Genomic DNA, 27,737 nt, shown 5'->3' with positions numbered 1-27,737 from the left:
CATGAATACATGCTGTTTCCCTAGAATGCGGGGTCCCCTGACGCTAGCCTCGCCACTCCCGCGAGATACACCACTACCACCGTCGGCCCCGATCACCCGCTCTGCACAAACCACTGCCCACACCACTTACCTGGCTTCAACATCCTCACTTTCTTCCCCATTTCTCCCTATAATGGAATATCCGCAGCATTAACCCCCAGTTCATTCCCCCCAAAAGTTAGTTGTTCCCCTCACTATTCGGAAGTTCCGATTCCGATACGCAGCTCTTAGGAATGCATACACCCACAGCTCAGACAGAGCCGCAACAGAGATACATGAGAAAACCGCACAGAATCCCTGGACACTCCAAACAATCTCACCGTAGGGCCTGTCCCCTACATAGTGGTGCACTGATGGGTGGGCATGGATTCTTTCCCCACGGAATGATAGTTGTAGATATGTACAGGGACTATGTCTGAGATGATAACCTCAACGATCGAATAGACATGTCACCACTGCTCGATGTATAGCTACTAGCCCTGAATAACTGTATTTGTCTTTATCATATCTCGAAAACTGTTTACACTTGTTAGGATAATGGTTGTAATGCAATATAAACCTTCAATAAAAACATTTAAACAAAAAAAACAGTAGCTTAGTATATTTCTTTAATTCTCATAATCATTTACGAAGCACTTGTGTGTGTGTGTGTATATATATTTGTTCCAGTTCCAATTCATGCGATAAAAATCGGATCTCAGCACCAGAGTACGACTCATCAATGATTTTCTTTTTGCTCTTTATTAATTCCGCTGTTATATTTACACATACACACCTCGCGCTCGCTTCCCTTCCCCTAGCCATTTACAGACAGGCAGCCAATGGCTAGACCAGTGGTTCCCAAACTGTGCGCTGCGGCACCCTGTTGCGCCGTAATGAGATGCCAGGGGCGCCGCGTGCACAATGTGGGAAATTGCTAGCAACGGCCCTCAGCCGTCCGTCATTCGGCGGGCACGGCTTGGACGCAGTTTAATGCGCAAATGATAACGAATCCAGCAATCATAGAAAAAATCAAAAACACATAAAAGACCCACCTCTTAAAACACTTACAAGCAAAACTGTAACGAAAAAAACTCGGACGAACAGCCCCGAAAATGATGCTACGGGGAATCTTCCTTTGTTTGGCATCTTCGGCTCAGCAGAAAAGGAGTCCGAGAGAAAATGATGCGGGAAGTGTTTTGCATAACAAATCACATGCCAAGAAAAAAGCTGAGAAAAATGTAAGAATGTATCCGTTCTCCCAGATTCAAGCAAAGTGAGTAAATATAAATAAGTCCCCAAGTCTTCATACTCCAGCTTGTTTTAATTACCAGTTGGCCAAACTCCCCTCTTCTTCCAATTCTAGGCTAGTTTTTAAGAGCCAGTGGACTAAGCACACGTTTTTGAAAGAGGAGTCTTCATCATCAACTTTATTCAGTTTTATTGACTAAAAACCATAAACGTACATGCTATGACAAAATCATTGTTTGTGATTAAACAGAATAATATATACATCTAAATCAGTCAGTCAGTCAAAACTCTTTATTTCGATTAATTAAAATCATAAAAGAAGCAGAAATACATGCATACAATTCGGCATAAAATAGATAAAAATAGGTACAGGTAAAAATGCATACAATTACAAAACTTTCATATATGTACAGTACTAATGATTCATGGTTCTTACGAAACAATTGAACAACTAATGTCTCCACCTGACGTAAAAACCACTGTGTATAATATAACATAGAAATCTAAAATCATTTTTCAAATTTCCATAATTAAAAGGACAAAGATGCCACCCTCTCAAACTGCAGTACTTAAGTCATGCATATACTTCTTTTGTTCTTCACTCTAGCTGCGGCCACTAAAAAACTTGCTACACTGAAGGTGACCCGCACACTGTTCAGCAGTTGCAGATATAAAAGTGCGGGCCTCACCTGCACAAACCCTGCTTTTCGTAATATAGGGTGTAGAAATTGTTAGCGTGCTTCGGAGAAATGTTCACAAAACATAATTAGATGGAGGGTGTCTTGTGTCGAGAAGTTATCACATGAACATGCTGGGGAATCAGCTGGTTTACCCCATTGCTGGAAATCTCCTAAAATGAAGTGAATTAAGTTGAATCTAAATCTTATCAGCAGAAAGCGTTGGAACGGCTTAGTGACTGTCTTCAGATATGGCTCAATGGATGGCGAAGTTTGTAAGGCATAAATGCCTCTTACTCCTGATTTTTTGAGCTCCACCTCCTCCCTGTCAGCCTCAAGCATAATCCGGAAGTTATGTTTAATCCATGCCACATCCTCTTTCTTAATACCCTCTGGGGCTGTGTACAATTCAGGACGACCCAGTCTGGCACACGCCGCTCTAACGTATGCCAGCCATGGGATTCTGTCTGCCTTGTCGAGGGCCAGGCAATTTTTTAAGGATAAGGTGGTTAAGCGTAATATCCTCATTGAGCCACGTCTAATTCAAATGACAACATATAGACTATGTAAAAAATTCAGCATAGATTGACAGACACCAGACAACTATATAAACAGCTCATAATATTTTTAGGTGTCTGTCCAGCCACCCTTACCATAAAGAGTACAACATACTTCCCAAAGTTCTTTCTAATATTTAAGGCATGACTTATGGAAGTGCAAACTTTAAAACAAACCTCGTCTGACTGTATTTGCTGCAAAAAAAAATACATTGTCTTAGCGCATATTTCATTAATAAAGGTTTCATGAAATCAGTTTAAGGTCTATCATAAAAGAGACAAAAACATGGGTTGTAGTATGGAACAACGCATTCTGTTGTGACGCATACCTTTACCAGCCATGCATTACAACGCGAATGCCTTTACCAAGTGTAACCTTTACCACGCTTGCTTTTACAATGTATTTTGTTGTAAAGCATGTATAGTAAAGCCCTCAGCGTGATAAACGTTTCCCTAACCCCTGCCCTCAGTCCTCAAGCTGGTTCCTGGGCCTCCCCCACCCTGTCCTTTACATGGGGCCTGTCACTACACATCACCATTAAAGTAGCAGCGGCTTGAAACACAACTAAAGTTGACGCCATGAATGCCAGGGTCAGCACCAGACTCGCAAGCTGTACAGCACACTTACAAATACGCTCTCACTCATGCTCATTTTAAACTCACTCACTCACACTCTTTCTCACTTCCATACTCACACTGATTCAGTGCAATGCACTATCACTTTCACTCACTTGCCCTCATTCTCAGTCTCACTCGTTCTAAGTCACAATAGCAGTCACTCACTCCTGTCTCTCGCTCTCTTTCAAACACACACACTCATCTGCATGCACACAACGTTTGACAGATTATTTTTGCAGTTCCATGTAGCTGCCTGCCCTGGTTCACTCCAGCTCCTCTCTTGCTAGCGGTGAATGAGTTCTGAAGCCAGGCACATAGCTTTCTCCACATAGGCCTGCGCGAAGCCTTTGCGCAGGTACTGAGCCGCCTAGTCCTGCACCTGCATGCGTCACTCTGGGTCGGTGAAGGAGCCCCCCTTTTTAGTGTAAAAATAATGCTGGTGATACTGATCACGACAGACCAAACTCAATGTTCCATTTTCTCAGAGCTGGTCTCAGTACCAAAAGGTACTGAAAGCAGCTGCTGGCATAAATAAGGGTTTGAGACCAGGCACTCTGTTGGGGGGGGAAACGATGGATTGGGATGCAGCCAAAGTGATTGCCAGTGGATGAGATTAATAATTCAAGCATTCCAACCATCATTGCGTCCCAATTACTTTAAGGAAGACAACAGGAAGTACTCCCAAGGTTGGGCTTACATCACCCCCACCCGCCCACTATTAATAAAAATGGTGGGGAGCCCCGGCCAACTGCTGATTAGGTCAAGGGAGCCACAGGTCAAAAAAGTTAGGGAACCACTGGGCTAGACCATAAGCTTGTTTCATGACTTTCAGGTGTCAGACTTGCAGGGGTAGCACTTAGGATAAACTTAGACATTCAACTAGGATTCTATGATTTTAATTTAGGAAGCTGGTTATACAAGGCATTGACTTAGATTGAAAGATGTTATAGATATAAGTATGAGACCAGTTCACTTACCTAGAAACACCGTTATTGGCATATATGTTTTGTATTTGCAAATACAAAATGCCACTTCAATAGTACTCTGAAAGAATCAAAGACAATAGTCTAACTAAAGAGAGGGGGAGATGGTCCTCAAGTAGCATAGTAAAATGTTTGTGACCTACTAGTTGTATTGTATGTGTAGCACCTTCTTAACCCTTGTGAAGCCACAGGGCACTCATTGGAGGTGTGATTGCATTCTTTCTATATCTTTTGATACAACTGATGAGGCTGTTTCAAATGTCAAGTAAGTCAGATGGAACTTAAAATTAGAGATTTATAGAATGGTGTGCCACTTTTCAAAGAAGTTGCCTGTACTACTTTTCTGTAGTTACCTTTATAGTGGTTTGAAATATAACTCTCCTTCCTTGCCTGCTCTTTACGAATTACCTAGAGCTGCAGGCAAAACAAAATTCTAATGGAATCCCAGCAAGGTCATCTCTCTGCTCGTGTGGGCCCCTATCTTTATACCTGCATCACCAACTGCTCTTATAGATATCCTTTTGTATTCAGCCATCAATCCTGCACACAATTATGTTTAACTGGCCACTGAATCTACTACCAAAGATAATTCTTTTATAATTTCCTTGCAGCCTCCCCTGCCAGGAAGGGGCATTGTTTTTTGTTGCTTCATCCTACGATATGCGTCTTGGAGTACTGGCACCACCTGTGATTACTCAGCAGTAACTTACATGGGGTTTATAATTTGCCACTGTTGTCACCATATTGATGCCCCTTTCCAAGGATGGTGGGATTACTCCCTGTGGGCGTTCTAAAATCTGTTCTCCTACAGTACTGGTAGAGCATCTTGTTTCTGTTGAAGGCCAGATTTTGTAGGCTCCTAATCCTAGAGTTTCCACAGTCAGAATAATTGATTTGTCAGAGTGTTGTGTATTGGCTTGAGATGGATGCTAGCATGGTTGGTTGTACTTGGCGATGGGCAAAACTTAGGTAATGAGGGATGGGTAAATTTAACCCAAGCAAGGGAAACTTTAAATGAGAGAGGGGGCTATGGACTGGAAACTCCCTCCTCTTGGAATCTCTCCCCTCCCATCCCCCACTTTGCTGGTACACAGGTTTGGGATGGGATCAGGAAGAGTGTTCAGGCTGGGATGCCCAAGTTGGGCATCTTTGGCTTAATTCACCAGTGAGCCACACCTTGGCTGCACACAACCTACATACAACTTATATCCTATACATGTATACCAGACATGATGAAGACAAGGGATCAGTTATGGAGATTGGACAGAGCATTACTGTGGAGAACAGTCTCCCAAATGTTGCGGATTAAAAAGGCAGTGTCCCTGCACAGTAACTAACAGCGGTCCCCTCAAGTCACTGTGTAGCCTTGGCTGAAGGTTCAGTCACCCCACACACTCAAAATGTGGCACTCTTTGGGTGTCCACTGACAAAGCCATAAACAGCTCAATGAACTTTCATTATCCACCAGAGGAAAAAACAGGGCTACTTGTAAAAAGGTACTAGGGCAAGGCAGCACTGCTTTATAAAACCATATAGAGGTCTTTCATCCCAGCAAATAGCATCAACAGGGCAAGGAGAATTTACTATTCGGATACTGTACCCAGGCTCCATCATCCTCCCCAAAACGTCTATGTCGCACTTGTATAAAATCTTTTCATGGGTTGATGCATTCATTCCTCGCTTGATGCCTCTCTTGAAAAAGAACAGATGTTGGCAAGGCCATGCAACACACCATGGTTTCTTGAAATGTAGTTTGCCATGTGTTGCTTCCTCATCCAATTATTTACATTCTATCAAACCTGATTCCAACCAGTTAGAAATGAGGAGAAACAGAAGGGAGTAATAAAAAAAAGAATCTTGTGATGATTTGATATTCATAATCCTTACTCTCCGTACTTCACAACATCCATCAAGCCATGTCCTTTAGGCATATGCCTCCTTGCATGTCAGGCTAAATATGGTGGATCTGGCTGAGAAACACGAATCACAGGAAGTGACTATGTCTGTGTAAGGACACTTGCAGTCGGATTCCATTAGGACGTTTCCTGGACTTGCCTGAAATCCAAGTAATCCCTAAATAGTTGTGAAAAAAGGAGAGGAAATACATAAGGTACCCAAGCCATGAATAACGTAATGTTTCCTATTATATTTTACGAAAGTAAAAAACATTGTGTAATCTAGCAGAAAATGATTCTCAGCTTTATGGCTTTCCTGCAAGGTATCACATAGTTATATTCTGTTATTTTCTTTTGCTTAATGCAAGGTATTTATATTTTTTCTTTCTCTGCTTTAGGGAGATGAAAAAGAAACCTCCTCCAAGACCTACTGCCCCAAAACCTGCTCTCCAAAAGGCCCCCTCCGATTTGGACTTGGAAAACGATACTGCCTTACAAATGGCTGAATTGAAGCATCTCCATTCGCTTCTTCTTGCCGATTTGCCTGAAGAACTCAGGAGCTTACCACCCGAAACTTTGGCAGCACATATTGCTAGATTATCTGGAGATGGCTTAGGAGTTTTTCCCATGGACACAATGAGCGGATATAGTGGAGTGAGGCACCGTGGCCCAGAAGCTTTTGTTGGCAATAAGACAGCAAGCGCACCAATATTGCCGCCTGGGCAACAGGCAATGCCATTTAACCAAAGGAACTTTAATAACACTGCTCATCATGTGCCTGGACAGGGGCCTCTCTATGCACCTGGCAGGTTGCCAAATTCTTCATCAGGTGTTCCTGTTAGCTCTGTCCAGGGATCCTTCCCTCCTGTTTCTTATTGTGGTCCTCAGTTTGTTGGTGACCCATCAGCAACTCCGCTGCAAAGAATGCAACCATCAGCACCTCAGTCAGCGGTTCCATCCCAAACTACAGTGCCGTCCCCACCTGGGCCTCAGAACTATCCGCCGGGCACAGTGATGGGAAGCCATGCTCCATCAAATGTTTCCATGACTGCTGCCCAGCATAATTTTCATGGTGCTCACTTACCCCAGCAGGGTATGCATATTCGACAAATGCCTTCTGCTAACACTGTTGCATCTGCTGGATATCCTGTCTCTAGTGCAGCCTGCAGAATAAGCCAGCAGGTTTCATCTTCTGGTGGTTTACCAGGTGGACTTGCTTCTGGTGTTCCCTTTGGACCTCATTCCCAGTTTCCTGGTAGCAGGGATAATAATGTTCCTCAACACTTGCATGGTGTTAGACCATCTACTACTACAGTTGATAGTATCCATGCTCCGATCTCAAGTTACACTGCTCCTAGGGACTTTGGAGGGCACGGAAGGCCAATGCTTAATAATCATCAGCCAGCATTGGTCCAGCCACAGGGTACCTATGTGGGTCCACAGGGGCCTTCAGCTATGGGACAAGCAGGGCAATTTCAGTATCCTCAGAGTGGTGTCCAGCACTTTGGGCATGCTCAACAATCACATTATCCTTCTGGACAGGCCCCACATATGTTTCATCATCAAATGCCGACCAATATGGACATGCAAGCTAGACCGCAGCAGTACCCCGTGCAGCCTCAATACCATCCTCAGCAAAGACCACAACTTCAACCACAGCAGCAACCTCCCATGTTTCAGGCTCAAATGCAGCCTCCCATGAGACCTTTGGCACCAGTTCAAATGCATCCTCAGCAAAATTTCCAGTCACAACCCCAAAGCCAGTTTCACGGACAGCATGGAACCATGGTGCAGATGATTCCACAGCCTCCTGTTCCAGTCCAGCTTAATGCCCAATTGGGCCCGCATGTTTTTCAGCACCCTGCATTGCAGGACAAATTGCCCCAGCATGGCCTTCCACCACATTCTGGCAGCATGGGTTTTCCTGGTGCACCACCCATGGTTTCCCAGCAACAGGTTCCCAGCATTCCTGCTGCATTGATGCAAACAACTCAGCAACTTCAGCCTCATCCTGCATCCACTGGGATTCAGTCCCTGCCAGCTGGTTCCCCTGCCCAGTCTGCATCAAGCATGTCGTTTACTGCTGGGGCCCCTAACAGACACCCGTGTACTTCTGGCCAAATGCCAATAGTAGGTCCCCAATCTGTATCATCTGGTCAGGCTGCACCCCATCATGTTCCTTCACCTCCCAGCCCTGCTGTGAGTCAAATGCCAAGCAATGTGATGGCCCCTGGCCCCCCTAGCATGCCTTCCCCAGTACCATCACCACAGCCACCCATGACTATTCAGACTCCGGCCATCATTCCACCTTCTGTACCAGGTGCTGCTCCATTACCACAGCGACCTCCCCCAAGTCTTACTCCTGGGACTACTACGCAAGGTTCTGCTGATGTCCTTTTTCACCGCCAGAGCTCATCCACTGATGACTTGTTGTCATCCAGCCCAGAGAGCCAGCTTGGAGGGTCGAAAACTTCAGTCAGCCAGCCTCTTCTGCAGCCAACAAAGGCGGACACCAAAGATGGCCTGAAGCCAAAGGGTATACAACTGATAGAAAATGACCCCTATGAGAAACCTGAACATATCATGAGGCTTCTGTCAGAGCTGGACCGCTTTAGGAATGTAGTTGGCTCCTTAGAAAGGCCAGTGCTTGGATCTTTAACTGCATTGGATAGCATGTGGAAAGAATTCCAGGATGCCCAAGAGAAAGAAGCCCGGCAGCTGTCCATAGCCATTGCCCGCTGCTACTCTATGAAAAATCGCCACCAAGATATAATGCCCTACGACAAGAACCGCATCGTCATACAATCTGGAAAGGACGATTACATCAATGCCAGTAAGATAGAAGATCTCTCCTCTTACTGTCCCTCAATCATCGCCACTCAAGCACCACTGGTTGGAACCGCCTCAGATTTCTGGTTGATGATCCATGAGCAGAAGGTCTCCTTAATTGTCATGCTGGTCTCTGAGCAGGAACTGGAGAAGGTCAGTAGCTGTGTGTCATGCTTGCATATAGAGATGAACTCACAACAGTATCTTCTATCCACCACTTTCCTATCTTCTAAGGGCCAATTTCTTAATGTTTTTATGGCCCTAAGTAGGAGAAACTAGCTTTAGAAGGTAGTTAACCCAGCCGTCCAGCCAATGTGCCCCCCTCTTACAGGGCTATTCCTGTGAAAGGTCTGACTTACTGTAGGCATATACTCATTGATGTCTGAGGTGGAAGATTTGGATAGTGCTATAGAGCTTATTTTCAGAAAAAAAAGGGGGTGGGACCATTTTGTGTACTTTTCTACAGCATTTAAGCTTATTGGTTCTGCAGTTAGGGGGAGCCCTGAGGTAGAGTGGTATTTTATTTTAATGGGAATCAAGCAAAGGACTTGGGATGGAAGTAATGTTCAACTTAGTTTCAGTGTTTTTTCTGTATCCTATATTTAGAGCGATGTTTTACTACACCTCTTTGTATTTGTCTTTTTCAGCAAAAGGTGCCTCGTTATTTCCCTACAGAGCGTGGACAGCCGATGGTGCAGGGACCAATCACTTTAACCCTGACAAGCCATAAGGTTAGCCAGACCCATGTGGAGAGGATGATCGCTTTGCAGTACCGTGACCAGAGTCTGAAACGCACCATCATCCATCTACAGTTTACTTCCTGGCCTGAGCTGTACGTGCTTCTTTATACTAATTTACATTGCTGGCTCAGTATGGCAGTGAGAGCCATAGAATAGGTTTGGGTGAGGCAGAAGAAACTGTTGTCTTATTTACATCCTTTAGCTATGAAATACAGATTATCCAGTATAATTCAGAAAGCACAATGCGTGCCCTGTTTAGATCAAATCTCATTTTAAATTCTTTTTGAACTGCACTTCTAGCACAAGCCTAAATCCCAGGTAGAGCAGAATGGAGTCAGGCAAGTAAAGCGTCTAAATATATCACACTTAGAGTGACCGCTGTAAGTACGATAAAGTGCTGTCAGTTGTCCATTCGCTCCCCAAACTCCTCACCCCCCAACAATATCTTCGAGGCCATTCATTGCTCTTGGATATCTCTAAAACTGTTTAGGTAAGTCAAGGCTGCCTCACTCATGTATTTCCTCTCGATTATGTTGCCATGCCACATATTCTTGCAAATCTGTTTAATTCATTTTCTTGTTCCTGTTAGCTGTCAGCTACTTAAATCTCCAAGATTCCCCCGAATTCCCGTAACGTTTTTTTAAAATTCCCATTAATTTAATTCCTCCATGCTATTCAGGAGTTTCATTCTCTTTATTGCACCACGACTATTGAGCACTCCGCTAATTTTGAATAATCCGGATCCAAGTTGCTAGGCCTCCTGACCTTTTCAGCACCTAACAAGCTTTGTTCACCATCTACTGCCCATTTGCAAGTACCAGATGATTTATTCTGGACAGATTAATGGGACCTTCTGCTCTTTCTCTCCTATTTACCCCTCACCCCACTTCCTCCGTCTGCCACTGAGGAGCCCGGAATTCAGCCAGATGTCTAAGATAATTTTGTTATGCATTCTGCTTTGTAATTTCTCCATATATAGTTAGAGAGGCCTCTTGATTAGGCACTTCAAAGATATCTTCCAGATTTTCTCTATCCAGCTGGATGCTCTCAGTTTGTATATCTATATCAGTTTGTTTTAGGTATGATTTTTCTCTGCATTGTCTCTCACCTTTATGTTCAGTCCAGTCTCTTTCTCGATATGTGGGCATATCTCATTGTATTGCTACCATCAGGCGCAGGCCATTTATCAAACAGGTCTCCTGTGATTCAAGTGCACTCATTGATCAGGCCCATTTGTTCACCTCCCCTGTTACTTCTACTCCAAATGCACAGTTTTCTGTTCCTCTGGGCATCTGAGTGTACATTATTGCTCACCCAAAAATGACTAACATTCTCTTCTGGGAGTCTCCATTTTCCTCTGCCCATCATTGCAAATCATCCCTGATATCAGGTATAGCATTTTGTCAGAGAAGTTGCTGTCTCTATATTTGTAGGCATCGGCGGAGGGGGCATGGTCAAGAACCTCCTTTTGTTTTATTATCTTAAATATTACCACCCTCACTGCCACAGATTTACTTACAGTTGGAGAGCACATCCATATTCTCTCCATCAAACAAAACCGGAATCCATTTAGATGTTTTGCCCCAGCACCTTCAACATCTTTCTCATCCGCTCCTGTCAACAACAGTCCGCGATAAGGACCAACTGACACCTCATCCATCATAATGATCAAATTTTATAAAGTACACAATGCTTGTGTCACTTGGCATTGGTCTTTGGTAATTCCTGATGCTTAATACTGGTGTGTCTTAAATGGTTTCCAGGAAACTTGAAAATTGGACTAGTCCCTCAAGTGCTGTTTTAATAAGTAGTTTTATAATGCTAGTTCTTGCACTGAAAATGCTCTAACCCCTTCCGATTTAGGTTTGACTCAGGGAAGACAGAGAATCTTTTAATATTGACTGCAAAGTGCTTTATGGCATGACAAAAAAAATGTAGAGAGCTGGTCTACAGGTGCAACGTTGTCAACATATTTATACACCCAGTTGCCCAATCATGTCACAAGCTAGCAGCCAGTGCAGAAATATTGTGGTGTGCGACACATGATCCCTTCTGTCTAGAAAGATGATAAGCCTAGGTGTTGCTCATTGGCTAATAATCCTGCGTAGAAGTAGTTGCAGTGGTCTAATCGTGAGATGATAGCAACACCAACCACTAATGATTTGAGTGGGGGAAAATAAGAGGGTGAACATTGTCTTTAAAGAGGCCAGTTTACTTAAGTAGTTGGTTTTATGTTTTGCTCCAAGCTGAGTAAATTCATAAAACGTATTTCAAAACATTGGAGGGCATATCAAGTAAAGTAGGAACACAGATTAAAGCAACACACCTAATAGTAAATGCTTGCAAAAGGCTCTTTTATATCAATTAAAGCATAAATCAATATTTACAAGTAATCAGAGGACTGTGAATACAAGAAATACTGACAAAGTGACATGTGATAGGGTGACATTAGGTGCTCAGTGATAGTGGTGCTGTGCATATATACAAGTTGATTTTATGTACAATTATTTACACTGGGGACTAGAATGCGATCAGAATGACGTTCTGCAATAACTCTGGTAAACAGCAAGTTACCTTGATTTAACAACAGAGATTTGATTGATCTGGACCATATGTATTCCTCGAAGTTTCGACCCTGACAGAGCGTTATTGAAATGTCATGGCGGGTCTTCTTCAGGACATAAGGCGAAAACCCTGAGAGAAAATATACACTGTGTAAGTACTGGGGGATAAACGTAACGCCCAGGCAGTCAAATGGCAGTCCTGAAGAAGACCTGCTATGACATTCCAGTAACGCTCTGTCAGGGTCGAAACATAGACGAATACATATGGTCCAGTTAAATCAAATCTCTAGTTGTTAAATCAATAAGCTAACTTGCTGTTTACCAGAGCTATTGCCTACCTTCATTCTGACCGCATTCTAGTCCCCAGTGTAAATCATTGTACATATCTTATAGAGACTACTAGCCACAGATTCCTTCATGTAGAATTATCCCCAGGCGTGAGATTGGATCCGGAAAACGTTTTGCCACCGCATCCCTGCGCGCCGGGGGCGGGGCGACATCACATAACTCTGCCCAGGTGGCGTCTGCGTACGTGACGTCAGCGAGGTCACATAACACCCGCCCCGGCGTGCCTACGTCAGTTTTTTCCTTTTCCATGTGCAACGCGGATCCGGTCCTTGCTACGGGCCTGTTTAGGACCCCTTTTCTTCATTTATTTTTTGGTGGAACAGTGTGCGAATGCCTTCGGGCTTCAAAACTTGCACGTTTTGTGGGCATCTCATGTCGGCGACGGACCCGCACCTCATTTGTATGTGGTGTTTGGGGGAGGATCACGGTACCACTAATTGCGCGGCGTGCCAACAGTTGAAGCCGAAGTCGCGGCGGGAGCGCTGGATGAAACTTCTATTGGCGCGTCTCTCCAGGTCGACGTCCTCCCCTCGGTCTGCTTCGGTGGACAGCTACAGATACAGCGGTGGTCGTCGTCCTCCCCCTTCTCCGATGTCATGTGAACATCGCTCCCCGGTGGGTAAGTGTCGCAGTTTGTCCCCAGGGGCTGGTTTACAGCCTGCCGGGGGCGTGGACTCGCAGCGGGTGAATCAGCCCCGCGTTTCGTCCTATCGACCGCTTCCAGGTGTTGGGGCATCGAGAGTCCAAATGGAGACATACGCGGCGGCCTTGAGGGCCTCACTGGCGTCTCCTCCTCCTTCCCCTCCTGGGGCGTCAGCAGATCCCTTGCCCTGCGCAGAGCCGACCGCAGTGCCGCCGGTGGCCTCCGGCTTGGAGGATGTGGCGCTGTTGGGGTGCGGCTCCTCCGGGGCGCCTCCTTCAGGCCACAGCGCCTCTGCCTCGCCGCAAACTCCCGCGGGAGTCCCTGTGGTGTCACGGGAGGCCGCCGGGGCTTGGGTCGCATCCCCAAACCCCTCTTGGTCCTTTGACAGGGTGGTCCTGTCTAAGTCTGAGGTGACGCCGCTACGGTGCCGGCAGCAGCTGGACCGTGCGAAGCCACAAGGGGACTCTCCTCGTCCTGCTCCGGGTCAAGGCAGGGGGAGGACCTCTCGTCCCTCTCCGGGCCCCTCTCGTCCCACCCCCACAGGTTGCTGCCTCGTCGGAGGATGAATCGTCCCTGGCACCACCTCATGGGTTGCCGAGCGATCTACGCCTCATTCTGGGTCGCGGCTGGCTGAGGGCTTCGTGTCACTCCCCAGGCCTGTCTCGTTCCCCCATGTAGGTGGCTGCCTCGGCGGGGATCGGGTGGGCATCGTTCCGGCGCCACCCCAAGGCCGGTTCGGCTCCAGCTCCACTCCGGTCTCCAATCTCGTCTCCGGTGCGGGGTGACTTGGAGGAACGTTGTTTGGTGACGCCGGATGGTGCCAACGTCTTGCCTCAGGCGGTGGACTCTACGGCTCCGCGCAGGGGTCGTACCTCAGATTCGTCTTCGGACGCTCCTTCTTCTCTGGAGACTGGTCGCCTTGTGGTGTCTTTTTCCCCGGCATCGAAGGGTGACTCCCCGCTCTTCCTGAGGCAGAGGTGTTCACCGGAAGAGCGGCAGGTCCCTCATTCCTCGGCTCCTTCTGACTTCCAGGTCTGGCCCTTGCCCGTCCCGCTTGGCCTCGGGGACGGCCACCTTAGTTTGCAGCCGTCGCCCACGGAGGAGCTGTTTTCTCCACTGCGGGGCCCTACGAAGGCGGGTGCGGCCTTCGCTCACGCGGTGTCCACGGCTGTGGGCATCCTGCGCATGGGTGACACGGTGGCTCACTTTCCGGCGTACCATCTATTGGAGGTCCTCCACCAGGGCTCTGGTGGGAGGGAAATCTTACTTCCTTTTGAATGTTCGCTCCTTTCTTCCTTGATGGGGGCTTTGAGGCATCTCGCCTCCACATCTTCTGCACCGGCACCTCCCGGTGCTGCGTGACCCGGCGTGTCTTTCCCTTCACCACTCGGCCGGCAGCCACCTATTGAGGACTGCCTTTCCCTCCCTTCCGCCACTGTTGACTCCGCCGTCCCGGGAGGCCCGCTGACTGTACTCTTGGGGACACATCATGTTCGCCTCGACCAGCGCTGCCCTGTGGGTCCTTATCCTCCTCCTCCGTCGTTCCTCCTCAATGACTCCTGAGTTGGGTTGATTCTGGGCCTTCTTAGACCGGTTGTTCTGGCTGTGGAGTGTGTTCTGGCCATTTGCGTCCTTCCTTGGGACTTTGGCATTGTTGACTGCTGGACGGCCCTTTTGTTGCTTCTGTGTGTGTGTTCTGCCGGAGATGTTGCACAGGCTTGGCCCTGAGATTAGGCCTCCTGCTTTGCTTGGGCTGCTTGTCAAGCCTCCTGCTGGGGTGTTTTTTTCGCCTGACTCTTTTGTTTTTCCTCTGCTGCGGAAGTTCTTCCAAAGCGGGTTCCCATATCTTGGGACTTAACGTACCCTATGTGGGGTAGTGGTAGCTGTAATATGGCTTGCGCTCTGCTAGGGGGTTCTGGTCGCCTTTGGGTGCCTGTTCTCCATGGCGTTCATGTAGGTTGCTAAAAGCTTCCTGAGGTCGTGTGCGCGGCCACTCGTAGTGGTGTGCACGGGCATCTCCTCCTCTCCCTACTCCTGCCCTGAGGTCTGGGATGATCCTGTGTTCTCCCTTGCCGGGCGCTGCCTACTCAGCCTTCCTGGGGCCTCAGGCTGTTTTTCTTGCTTGTGGGGGCTTTGACTGCCGGCACTGTTCTGGCTGGCAGGTTGCTCTCCTTCTGGAGTGGGTTTGCCTTCTTTTCCCTCGTTTCCTTGGGTCCTCTAGGCTTCCTCCTCCGCTCTTCCTGTCTTGGCATGGGGCGGTAGCTGGTTTGCTTTATGGGGGAGTGTGGTGCTTCGGCATCTCCGACCTTGCCCTTGGTTTCTCTGCTGTGAGTATACGGGCCTCTTCAGCATTCTTCTCCCTCCTACATCCTTTTTGAGTCAGTGGGGTACTGCTTGTGGGGGTTCCCATTGCCTGGCAGGGGCGAGGTTCTACCTGGTCCTCAGATCTGGTTCCCTGTGGGGCCCTCTGTTCTGTATTGGCTGGTGGGGCCTTTCGCAGACCCTACTTCCCAGGGGGTATTGCTTGGGTATCTATTCTACGTGAAGGAATCTGCGGCTAGAAGTCTCTATCGGATGTACGAGTTACTTACCTTCGGTAACGATGTATCTGGTAGAGACGATTCTAGTGGCAGATTCCTTCACGGCCCGCCCTTCCTCCCCTATTCTGCGAGGACCCTTGGGTTGGTCTTCGGTACTCACCTCCCGGTGGGGGGCTGTGTCTCCTGTGAGTTCCTTCCTCGTTCTTGACGGGTGGCTCCATCTGGGGGCGGTTCATTACTCCTTGGTTCTTTGGAGGGTGGGGTTCCGGTGCTCCGGTTCCCTGCTGCTCCTGCTACTCCAGGGTTGGGGGGGGATTGCTTTCTATCCCTGTCCTCCCTCCCCTCCCTTCCTTCCATTGATATCCTCTGGCCATGTCTTGACCTAGTCCCTTGTGGGTGGTTGCCCTTCATGTTGGGGTGGCTTGGAGGTTTGTTGTCCCTGTCTGTCTTGGGACTGGTACCCTTCCTTGCTCAGGATGGGGGTGGTAGGTTTACTCCGTGTGCCATGACTTTTACGCATGTTCCTTGCCTCAGGGGCACAGGGGTTGGGAGGCTGTCTATGTGCTGTCAGAGTGGCTGCGCAGGGCTCTGCTTGTTCTTTCTTCTTTCCCTGCCTTTGGGTTCTGCGGTGTTGACACTACTCTGATGGTGTTGTTAGTCACCGTTTCTTTCCAATTTTTTGTGCTCTTTGCACAATGTTCCCATGCTTCCACAGTTGTTTATCTGGTGGTTCTGCGTTGTGGTGCGGAAAAGTTATCCGAAGAAAACTGACGTAGGCGCGCCGGGCGGGTCTTATGTGACCTCGCTGACGTCACGTACGCGGACGACGCCTGGGTGGAGTTTCTTAATGTAGCCCCGCCCCCGGCGCGCAGGGATGCTGTGGCAAAAAGCTTTCCAGATCCAGTCTCACGCCTGGGGATAATGTTACGTGATGGAATCTGTGGCTAGAATCGTCTCTACCAGATACATTGTTACCGAAGGTAAGTAACTCGTACAATATCACCTTGTATATATGCACTGCACCACTATCACTGAGCACTTAATCTCACCGTATCACATGTCACTTTCAGTATTTCTTGTATTGACAGCCCTCTGATTACTTGTAAATATTGATTTATGCTTAAATTGATATAAAAGAAGAGCCTCTTGTAAGCATTTACTATTAGGTGTGTTGCTTTAATCTGTGTTCCTACTTCACTTGATATGCGTTCCAGCGTTTTTGAAATACGTTTTATGAATTAATCAATGTAAATGCTTTACTTGTCATACTTATTAAAAGGTATCAAGCAGCACTTCCTGTTACTTTAAAGCAATTGGGTTCTCCCCAACAGAACTATTGTAGCCTATTATACACATACCCAGGTTCTGAGGGACACAGGGTCGCCCCATTGTTGCCATACCAAGCGGAGTAAAGCCAGGCGAAAAAGGAACTGAACCGTTTGAAGGCATTAGGGACCTCATTTGCCACTGTCGGCAGCCATTCTTGTGTTATGTTTCCTAACGTAGGCCTTAGTAGCAAAGTGACCTTTTACCTACATTTGTCCTACCTTGCTCTGCATAATTAATCTAGCACTCATCTTTTACCCAGTTATGTGCTGAATAAATGTCGATTGGTTTCCTTGAAACTAGCATAATTTATTATGCATGAGGATTCTTAGTAAAATCCCCTGCACATGACGTACATAACCAAATTAACATACTCTGTACAAAAGTCATCACAATCTTCATCCTAGGTCGACGGGGCTACTTTGCATAGTTACAATTATTGATTTTGGCTCACCTGCATAATCGTACTAACAACATATTGATTATGGTAGAACCCTGAGGCTTCCTTTTTGGTATAAAAGGACCACACCTTCCCTAGGTAAATAGAGGAGACACTTCTAGGCTGACACAAGACATGGAGGTCCCTGCATGCTGAAGCTTCAACATGCAGTGGTCTGACATCCCTTGCGGGGTGTCCACCTCGTGACCAAGAAGGGGTCCTTCATTCTCTCACATCAGTTAATGGGGTTGGCTCTTTCCTAGGGGATTCTTGGCTTTACACCCACATAAATGCTAGGTACACTTAGGTAGGGTTAGCATCATTGGAGTACACTTGATAGCTGTCATGTTTATATGCCTGCATATATTCACTGTTTTATCACCATGGTAGAATTATGCCTTCTATTTACTCTGTTGGTGCTTGTAATCTCTTGCGTTAGCTTCTGTCTATTAACGGTCGCAGCAAACATGTTTTATACTAGAAGGACGCTGCTTCAATAATTGCTTATTGAAAACGTCCCCAATGTTTATTCTGGGTTTCTCTCTGAGACTAAGTGAACCCGATTGACTGAGCGAAAAGTACTGTGCTGTTTCCACGATCCCTGAAGGGTCAAGGGTTGTCCTGTTCAATTGTTGCCAGAAACTATTCGCTCCCTGGCAAGGTTAGGAGGCTTATGGTAGCACTGTGAGCTAGCTGGTCTATAGGCTGATATATCCTGTTGGGAGTGTCCAGAAACAGTCTAGACACCAAACCCTTAGTTTACGTTGTCCTACAAAAGTGCAGATTCTAAGTATTTTTAGGAACTACACAACACTTGGAGGATTGGAATGGTATGCAATATCAATACCTGCAGTCAGGTACAATAGATCCAATCAGTGTCCAACCCTGACATTTGCTAATCTGTGAGCTTTATCCCAGAAATTTACAATAACATGTTTGGTTTTGTGATTAAGCCAGACATCTGATTGAAAGGGTGATCAGCATTTGCAATTGACTAGATGCCCCTGAATTTGCAGCAATGACAAGTGAATTGGAAATTGGCCTAAATTTGAAGTTCTGAGTGGATTTATTCCAGCTCTGGCCAGAGTATGAAATGATAGGGTGCTCTCTGTCATGTTAAGAAGACATTACTCAGCTGTAGTACATCTGGTACTCCTCTTTATCTAACCATCCTGAGGTCTCGAGCATTAAAAGTTCTAAACACAAATGGTGGACTCTCAGGGAGGAGGGCAATATTAAATTAAAATCAGCAGTTGCCTATGTTTGTGCTGCGATCAGGCGGAAGGCACATTTACCCACACGATATGGCACTGTACATCACTAGAGCGCTTTGGAGGGGGGGTCTTTGCATGCCTTTCGGAGGTCCTGGGTTGGGCGCTAGCCCGCACACCGCAGCTGTCCCTTTTACACGTAATGGAGGGGGTGGGAGGCAACAGATACAAACGACACCCCTTATTGTTAGGGCTCACCTTAGCAAAGCGAGATATTGCACAGACATGGAAGGCGACGAGGGCCCCCTCGTGGCGGTCTGGAAAAATGGTCTTGATTTTTGCATAGGTCTGGAGCAACCTATTTTTGTGGCCAGGGGGTGCCCACGCAAGCTCTATAAAATCTTGAATAGGTGGGCAGAATATCGGGGATTGTGGCTGGACCCCCCTGCGGCAGACGAGCATTTATTGCCAGGTTAGGGGGAGACTGCATATAGATACAAAGGAATGGGCCGATGGGGTGGCGGGGTGGACCGCGAGTGCCTTAATGTATATTGTTAATCTGCATAACGGTGAATGTGGAACTGTCGGCTTGTGTGACCGGGGGGGGGGGGGGGATTTGGGTGAAAGGGGAGTTGGGGGTATGGGTGTTTTTTTTTTTATATGCTCTTGTACTTTGGGCAGGGGTTCCTTGGAGGCTGAAAGACTTTGAGCCGAACAGTCAATGGCAAATGTGAATTTGTTGCAATGTTTTTGCAGATGCCTCTGGTTTGCAGGGGGCTGCTTGATATGTGCTACTTGTCTAATAAAATATGTTTAAAAAAAAAAAAAAGAAATCAGCAGTTGCCGGCACCGATCGGGGGTTGGAGGGGGTAACAGTGCAGGGGTGCGGGAGGTTAAATTAAAAAAAAATGTTTAACTTACCTGCGCACCGTGTTCTCCTTACCACTCCTCCTCCCGCGGGCAGGAAGAGGAAGCAGCCAGGAGGCACCCAGGCTCCCCTGAGCCAATGCAGCATTGTGATTGGTCTTAGTTCAGTGACGTGGCACTCAGACAGGGCATGGGGGACCTGGGCAAGTGTGTATGACTGGTTTGGATGTCCCGAGAGGGCAGGCCAAACAGTCATTGCGCACTTATGAGTGGGGACAAACCACTCCTCTGCTGCTGTCAGCCCTGCCTTTCCCACCCCACCTTTCAAAGCTGACGTGCACCAAAAAGGAAAAAATAAAATGATAATAACTGACTAATTTATTTTTCTCATACTGGTGAAAAAAACAGTGGGGTGACGCTCCTCTGCCTTAGTGAAGGAGCTGCCACTGATTAAAATGGAGAACAGCGATGCCTTGTTGTGGAAGTTGTGCTCTCCGTGCCACTGGAACGAAGCTATTCTGGCTAATGAGGGCTGAAAGCCCGAAACCGGTCCGAGGATGCTTGTTTCCAGTCCAGGGAGGACCTGGCTTGGCAGTTCGGGCTGGACTGTCCCCATGGGGGACAGGGTCAAGACTGATTTGCATATGGCTGGGTTCAAACTGGAATGGCATGGTGAGCAAAAAAACGATGGATTTAGACCCAGATCTCTGTACTGTGGTGAATGTATGACATTGTTCTGCTTTCTGTCCATCAACTGTTGTTGTTGCACTGGAATCAAGCTATCCTCTCTGATGAGGGCTGAGGATGCTTGTTTCCAGTCTGGGGAGGACCTGGCTTGGCAGTTCGGCCTGGACTGTTCCCAAGAGGCACAGGATCCAGACTGATTTGCATATGGCTGGTTTCAAACTGGAATGGAATGGTGAGCAAAAAACTATGGATTTAGGGCCAGATCTCTGTACTGGGGTGAATGTATGACATTGTTCTGCATTCTGTCCATCAACTGTTGTTTTTGCATTTGTCACTCCGAGTGGGAGGGGTATGCTCAGACGTGAGTCCTGTGCTCTCCATGCCACTGGAATCAAGCAATCCTGGCTGATGAGGGCTGAAAGCCCGAAACCGGTCCTAGGATGCTTGTTTCCAGTCCAGGGAGGACCTGGCTTGGCAGTTCGGGCTGGACTGTTCCCATGGGGCACAGGGTCAAGACTGATTTGCATAGGGCTGGGTTCAAACTGGAATGGCATGGTGAGCAAAAAAACGATGGATTTAGGCTCAGGTCTCTGTACTGGGGTGAATGTATAACATTGTTCTGCATTCTGTCCATCAACTGTTGTTTTTGCACTGGAATCAAGCTATCCTGTCTGATGAGGGCTGAAAGCCCAAACCTATCCTAGGATGCTTGTTTCCAGTCCAGGGAGGACCTAGCTTGGCAGTTCAAATAGGGCACAGGGTCAAGACTGATTTGCATATGGCTGGGTTCAAACTGGAATGGCATGGTGAGCAAAAAAACGATGGATTTAGACCCAGATCTCTGTACTGTGGTGAATGTATGACATTGTTCTGCTTTCTGTCCATCAACTGTTGTTTTTGCACTGGAATCAAGCTATCCTGTCTGATGAGGGCTGAAAGCCAGAAACCGGTCCTAGGATGCTTGTTTCCAGTCCAGGGAGGACCTGGCTTGGAAGTTCGGGCTGGACTTTTCCCAAGGGGCACAGGGTCAAGATTAATTTGCATATGGCTGTGTTCAAACCTGAATGGCATGGTGAGCAAAAATCGATGGATTTAGGCCCATATCTCTGTACTGGGGTGAATGTATGACATTATTCTGCATTCTGTCCATCAACTGTTGTTTTTGCATTTGTTGTGGAAGCAGTTTCATGCACAATGCATAGAAATGGAGCAGTTGTAGGGGCAGAACAAAATTACTTTGTAGTATATGGGATGAAAATCAACAAAACCAGCATTTTAGTGCACATATTTGGGAGATACAGCATCACTAATGTACAACATGCTGGTAAGTAAAGAGGCAAGAAAAAAGACAGGGAACTGACAATCCATTTTGGGGTTGGTATACCCACTCACAAGACCAGAAGTTACCTGTTTTAAGGCCTGCAGCATGGACTGATTAGAATCTCAGAGAAGAAGCCGAGATCTCCAATGTTCTCTTTCGGTTTCAAAGATCTTTTTCAACCCCCAGTCTTAAACTTTAATGACTTTAATCCATTCTTGGAGGTCTTTGAACCTTCAAGATTATTATTCCTCATATTCATTCTGTTCAGAATCTAGTTCGTCTCTTACTTTTTGGGAACTCCAGACCTCGTTTGAGGGAATTAAATAATTTTTTCTTGACTACTAAGTGTTGAAAGCAATTAATGGTGCAACCCAGACCTGAGTATGTAAATAGATCATTTATAAGTACATAATTCGGCATTGATGAAATACAAAAATCATTCTCAAAGGTGGAAATATGTGTGCATTTGCAGTACCCTAGGTATGGATTCACAACTTCTTTGAATGAAGAAGGAATGGTTTGATTGGGTTTTAGGATGATCTGTCCTTGTGCTGAAGAGCTTTACAGTGTTTCTCATGACTGAGCAGGACCTCCAGATGTACTGGTATTTATTTTTTTATATTTATATATTGCAAACCTAACTGAATTGCAACAGAGAACTGTATATTATGTAAGTAGTTGGGAGATGATATACAAGATCGTTTACTACATGTGAGGATTATACAAATACATTTTACACACAATTAGGCATGGGGAGATTACGTGATATGCTCAGAGTCATACATTGTTGGAGCTAGCACTGAGGCAGACAATCTCCAGGAGCCAGAGGGGGCAGTAGCAGCTCAAGCTTCTAGACTACATCTCCATCTTCTTTTAGGGACAGCTCAAGATATTTACTTGTATGTCTGTGTGACCCCAATCTCTTCACCCAGTTTGTGTTACCCCATGTTTTTATACTTCAGGTCCCTACACACCCCTCGCTGTTACTTTGCTATATTGCTCTTCATACATCTGGTCATCTAAGTTCATGTCACTGTGTGTTTTTGTCAAACACGAAAAGGTGGGAGAGGTATTGACCTATTCTTTCGCCTTCCCAGGCTAATCACATTGCAACAAAGAAATAGCAGTGCTGTAGATTGTGCACGTCTGCCAACAATCTCTGTGGAGATGTTTCTCTGGGAAGTGAAAGGCCCTCACCCACATATGGTAGCATGCTTCATCATTGAGCTTCCCATATCAGACCACTGTATGTGTCCGGATGCGCTCAACCACCTACCGTGGGAAATGGTGTTTTCGAAGCATATGAGCTGTAGATCATATGCAATGCATAGATCGCCATCTAGTGTTGGGTCCGGATGCTTACACTTTGTTTTTCTTCGAAGAAGTCTTTCCAGTCACGAGGTAGGTGACTCCTCCTTTTGGTGATAGTGCGCAAAGGCATCAACTCCAATGTTAGATTGATTTTTCCGCCATCGGGTTCGAACGTATATCGTTGCGCTCTGGTTCGACACAGTTCCTTCTGTTTCGTTCGGTGCGCGCTGTATTGTTTTCGCGTTTCCCTTTCCATCGTGTATTGTAATTAGTTAAAATAATCTTTCGAATGGAAAGTTCGTGGAAGGCTGTCTGGCTTACCCGCGTCGGGTTGACCTGCAGTCAATGGAACGAACTCCCTTCAAATTCTGCCCTTGGTGTCACGCGAAATACCCATGCCCTGACTCACATGAAGTGTGTAATCTGTGTTTGTCCTCCGAACACAGAGAACATGACTGCGACGTGTGCCAGGCTTTCTGCTCCAAGAAAACACTTTGCGACCGTCAGGCTCGACGTTGAGACATGCAGAGCCAGCACACTAGCTCCATTCCGGATCTCTTGGGTCAACAGTCGGACGAAGAGGCCAGCGAGGCCATGAGAACAGAGGAGGAGCAGGAGCCGGTCCCAATCTCAGAAATCAAATCCGACCAAGAAGAGGACATCCCACATGGTCAACTTACAGCGAGCAGTCACAAAAGAGGGACTGAGGGTACCGTAAGTACAGCTCCTCCTTCATCCCAAGAAACAATTTCAATTAAAAAGAAGGCTTCGGTCCAACCCGCTCCCTCTGGCCCCGGTCGGCACTGGAATCACGTTTCTGATGCCCCGCCCTCTGGCTCGGCACGAAAGCCTACCAAAAAGCTTTCCGGCTCCGAAAAGGATCCCTCCAAACTGAGTTCGGAGCCCAGACCTTCAGGTTCGAGACAGAAGTCCAGCACCTACCCTCACCATTCGGTCCTGAAAAAGTCATCCGATCCGAAGACCTCAACGGTTTCGATTCCAGCACCGAAACAGACAGAAGTGCAGAAAACAACTACAAAGCCCAGTTGTGGTGCCCCAGTTGAAAACCGAATCTGAAACAAAGGATTTTGTATATCCATCCACAGACTGGCCATATCACCACTTTAGTGACTCTAAAAAGAAGGGCTGATGCAGAAGAAGAAGATCACATCCCTTTAAAGAAGAGATCTGTTAGAACTAACCCTTCCCCATCTACTCTTCCTCCACCTATTCTTCCATCATCATCACCACCACCTTCCCCTCAGCTTCAACTAGTTTCACCTGAACATTCACCACCATATACACCTGACAACCAGGATGATGATAAGGATAGGGATGATGATCAGCCATTAGAAGACCCATTGGACGATTATAACACCAATTCGCCCACGGGCAATGATCTCGACCTGTACTCTACCAAACCCTCTCCACCAGATGATAGTGTAGGCTACATTGAGTTACTGGGTAGAGCTGCCAACTACCAAGTGGTGCAGCTACATAAGGAGTCATTAGAAGAGGATTTCCTCTTTGAAACACTCAGTACCACACAGAAGTCATCACATACACTGCCCATGCTTAAAGGGATGGTCAGGCATGTAGATTAAATTTTTAATGACCCAGCCTGAGCTCGTATTCTTACCCCTAGAGTGGACAAGAAGTACAAGTCAGCACCATCGGACCCAGTATATAAAAGGGGACAAGTGCCACTAGACTCCCTGGTTGTGTCCAGGCAAGAAAAAGAGGAAACTCCCAGACAACAGGAGAGGCTCCACCTTCTGATAAGGTATCAAAAGTTAGCGACGCTTCTGGGAAAAGGGTATCTTCTCAAGCAGCCAATTTCTGTTGCGTCTCCAACACTCAGGCACTGTTAGCGCGATACGACCGTGCACACTGGGATTAAATGGAACAACTGATCCAATATTTACCCCTGGAACACAAATCAAAAGCACAAGATCTGGTTCTTGAAGGGCAACTTCTTGCTAACAATCAAATAAAGAGGCTCTCTAGATGCTGCAGACACTGCTGCTAGAGCTATAGTGTCCTTTTAACACCGTGGCTGCAGCGCTGATTCCTTCGCGGTGCTGGACATTCCATTCTTGGGCATGGTTCGGACGGCCCACGGCCCTCGTGCGCACACGCCCACAGTGACTCATGATGGCCGGGGGCCGCCAGGAGCACCGAAGGGGTTAAGGGGGCATGCCTGGCTCTGTATATCTGGTTTTACACATGAGGTTCAAACCTCCATTTTAAATACCCCATTCGATAAGGAACATCTATTTTACCCAGTGGAAGATTCTTCACTTGAGAAAATGAAGAAAGATACTGAGGTAGCCAAATCTATGGGAGCCCTTCAGTCCACACAGAGTCGTGCTTCCTTTCAAACCTTCTTTTATCGAGGAGGTTCCAAGAATACCTCATCAGTATCCACTTCCACCTATAAGGGCAATAACCAACCCTCTTCTTTTAGGGGTTATTTCAGGGGAGGTTACTGGGGTAACAACGGTAAGGACAGGGGCCGGGGTTCAAACACACACACCTCCCCGCCAACACAAAGCAGTGACTTGCCTCCACTTTCCCCTGACCACTCAACACCTGTCGAGGGAAGACTGTCATATTTTTTACCAATCTGGCAATCAATATCAACAGACAATTGAGTACTCCAAATTATCCGTTCTGGTTACTGCCTGGAATTTATCAACACACCTCCAAATATTCCACCAAAGCCCCACAAACTATTACCAGACAATCTATACCTCCTCAAACAAGAGGTTCAGTCTCTACTTCTAGAAGGGGCTATAGAGCCTGTGCCGCCCCAACATCACAGGTCGGGCGTATACTCCTTTTATTTCCAATTTCCCCAAAAAGACGGTTCTCTCAGACCAATTTTTTATCTCGGAGAACTCAACCGGTACATTCAGTCTAACCATTTCCACATGGTGACACTTCAACAGGTACTTCCTCTACTACAGAAAGGCAATTTTCTATCTACTCTAGATCTAAAAGACGCCTACTTTCATATAACACGAAAAAATACTCCAGTGGACCACGGGGTGGTCAGTTGAGTAGAAGGTAAAAAACTGTACCTGCGGTCTAGAAAGTAGAAAAGTAGGAGCCACACGGGTAGTTAAACTATAAGGTTGTGTCCAGCGCAACCATGTATGTGGGGGAAAGACTAGCTTGTTTATATTACCCTCACACACCCTAGTGGTGTCATGCTTCATCATCGAGTCACCCCGACCCCTACAAGTCGGGGTGGGCTCGACCACAGTATTGGGAAGCTCTTCTGATATATTCGAGGAGGGGGCTTTACATAAAATAAAATCACCCAGATAGATCCCCGGTATCCCTTTATTTTGGGGTCTATCTAAGAAGTTAAAATACTGTATAGAGATTATTTATACAAGTGGGTCTCGTCAGGGTATTATGGTCCTATGACCCTAGTGCCTACATGTTTCAGTCCACAGTGGCCGTAAAGGTCCGGGACTTTCTTCAGGGCAAAGGCAGCCCCCTATGTGAGGTAGATAAGGATGGGATTCCCTATCCTAACAATGTAGTGAGGGCAGAGTAGCTGCTCCTCAAAGTATAGAGTGTGCTGTGTGTGTCAACTGCCAGGCTGCGTCTGGGAAGAAAAACAAAAACAAGCAACATCATATACTTGTATGCAGAATTCTGTTTTCTGCGGTGACATAGGTGGTCTGGAACATGTGCCACTATTGTGAGCATGCATCAGGATTGTAGTGCATGCCTGTATAGAGGTATCAGCCCCTCCTTGTGCCATTCAAGTACATGCCTCCGTGACATATCATGGATTACATGACGGAATAAATGTTTCAGTGGCGATATAATCGCATTCTGCTATTTTGCAACCTTTAGCGACTAGTGTATATACATGTATCAACATAACACTTGCACCCAAGGAGTTAGTCTCAATCGTATCCACTCGATTAGTAAACCAGAAATCTCAATTATTCTTATAACATTCGCAACATCACCCGGTTTCACCCATTTTGTCATGCACATATGCGTGGTTCAAATACTGTACCCAATTAGGGAAGTTGGCTTGCTTCACGCAGGACCGGACAACATGTGGGTGGTCCTAGTAATATGGAATTATGACAGGATTACATTGTAGTGATCGCAAACAGCGGGTTATAGGAAAGGATCGTGAGCGGTATCTTCTCGAACACACTGCGTGTAGAGTCACTTACTTTAATTGAAGGTCTCACCCTGCAGTGTGCCTACATCGGATCCGGTCCTCGGCTTTGGGCAGCCGGAGTGATCGGAGCGTTGGTTAATATAGTTTAGTTAGCGGCATCCGAGGGTGCCGTCGGTCACGCCCCTACGCGTGCGTGAATGACGTAGTACGCCATGCGTGTGCGTAACTTGAGGGGCGGAACAGGATGGGAATTGTAGTTTTTTAGCCCGTATGTAGTTCTTCATCAATCCAAAGTAAAATAGGAGGATATCCAAACAGAAAGTATTGGGGTGATTGAAGAACTCCTCAGGAAGGAAGAATGGCCGTGGGCAGCCCCAATCGAGTAGATAACCTCTCTCATGCGACTGGCACTAACTGAGAATTTCTTCAGATTCAAAGACCAACTGTATTTGCAAGTCCATGGAACTTCTATGGGCAGTACTTTTGCTCCAAGCATAGCCTGTCTCTATAGGAGTCACTTTGAGGACCAATATATATGGTCTCAAAACCCTTACACTAACAACATATGTAAGTGGTACCGCTACATCGACGATATCCTTGTTATATTGAGAGGCGATGATAGTAGCATTGACAATTTTGCAATCTGGATCAATGGATTGAACCCATATCTACACTTCACCCTGAACAGGAACAAAAAAACCATTCCTTTTCTAGATGTTAATATAACAACACACAATGGATCCCTGGGGTGCTCTT

At 46.6% G+C, this 27,737-nt stretch overlaps 1 protein-coding gene across 1 annotated transcript in view; it reads left to right on the top strand.

Moving 5' to 3' along the window:
* PTPN23 (protein tyrosine phosphatase non-receptor type 23) overlaps window positions 1-27,737 on the top strand; it is a 663,560-nt gene that overhangs the window by 511,260 nt on the left and 124,563 nt on the right. Inside the window, exons 20-21 of the mRNA XM_078662553.1 lie at window positions 6,398-8,981; window positions 9,476-9,660. Coding sequence (XP_078518679.1) covers window positions 6,398-8,981; window positions 9,476-9,660 — 2,769 coding nt within the window. The remainder of the gene's footprint in view (window positions 1-6,397; window positions 8,982-9,475; window positions 9,661-27,737) is intronic.

The sequence above is a fragment of the Lissotriton helveticus genome, chromosome 10 (genome assembly GCF_964261635.1).
Source record: "Lissotriton helveticus chromosome 10, aLisHel1.1, whole genome shotgun sequence".
Classification (NCBI taxonomy): Eukaryota; Metazoa; Chordata; class Amphibia; order Caudata; family Salamandridae; genus Lissotriton; species Lissotriton helveticus.
This window is presented reverse-complemented; position numbering and strand designations above follow the sequence as displayed.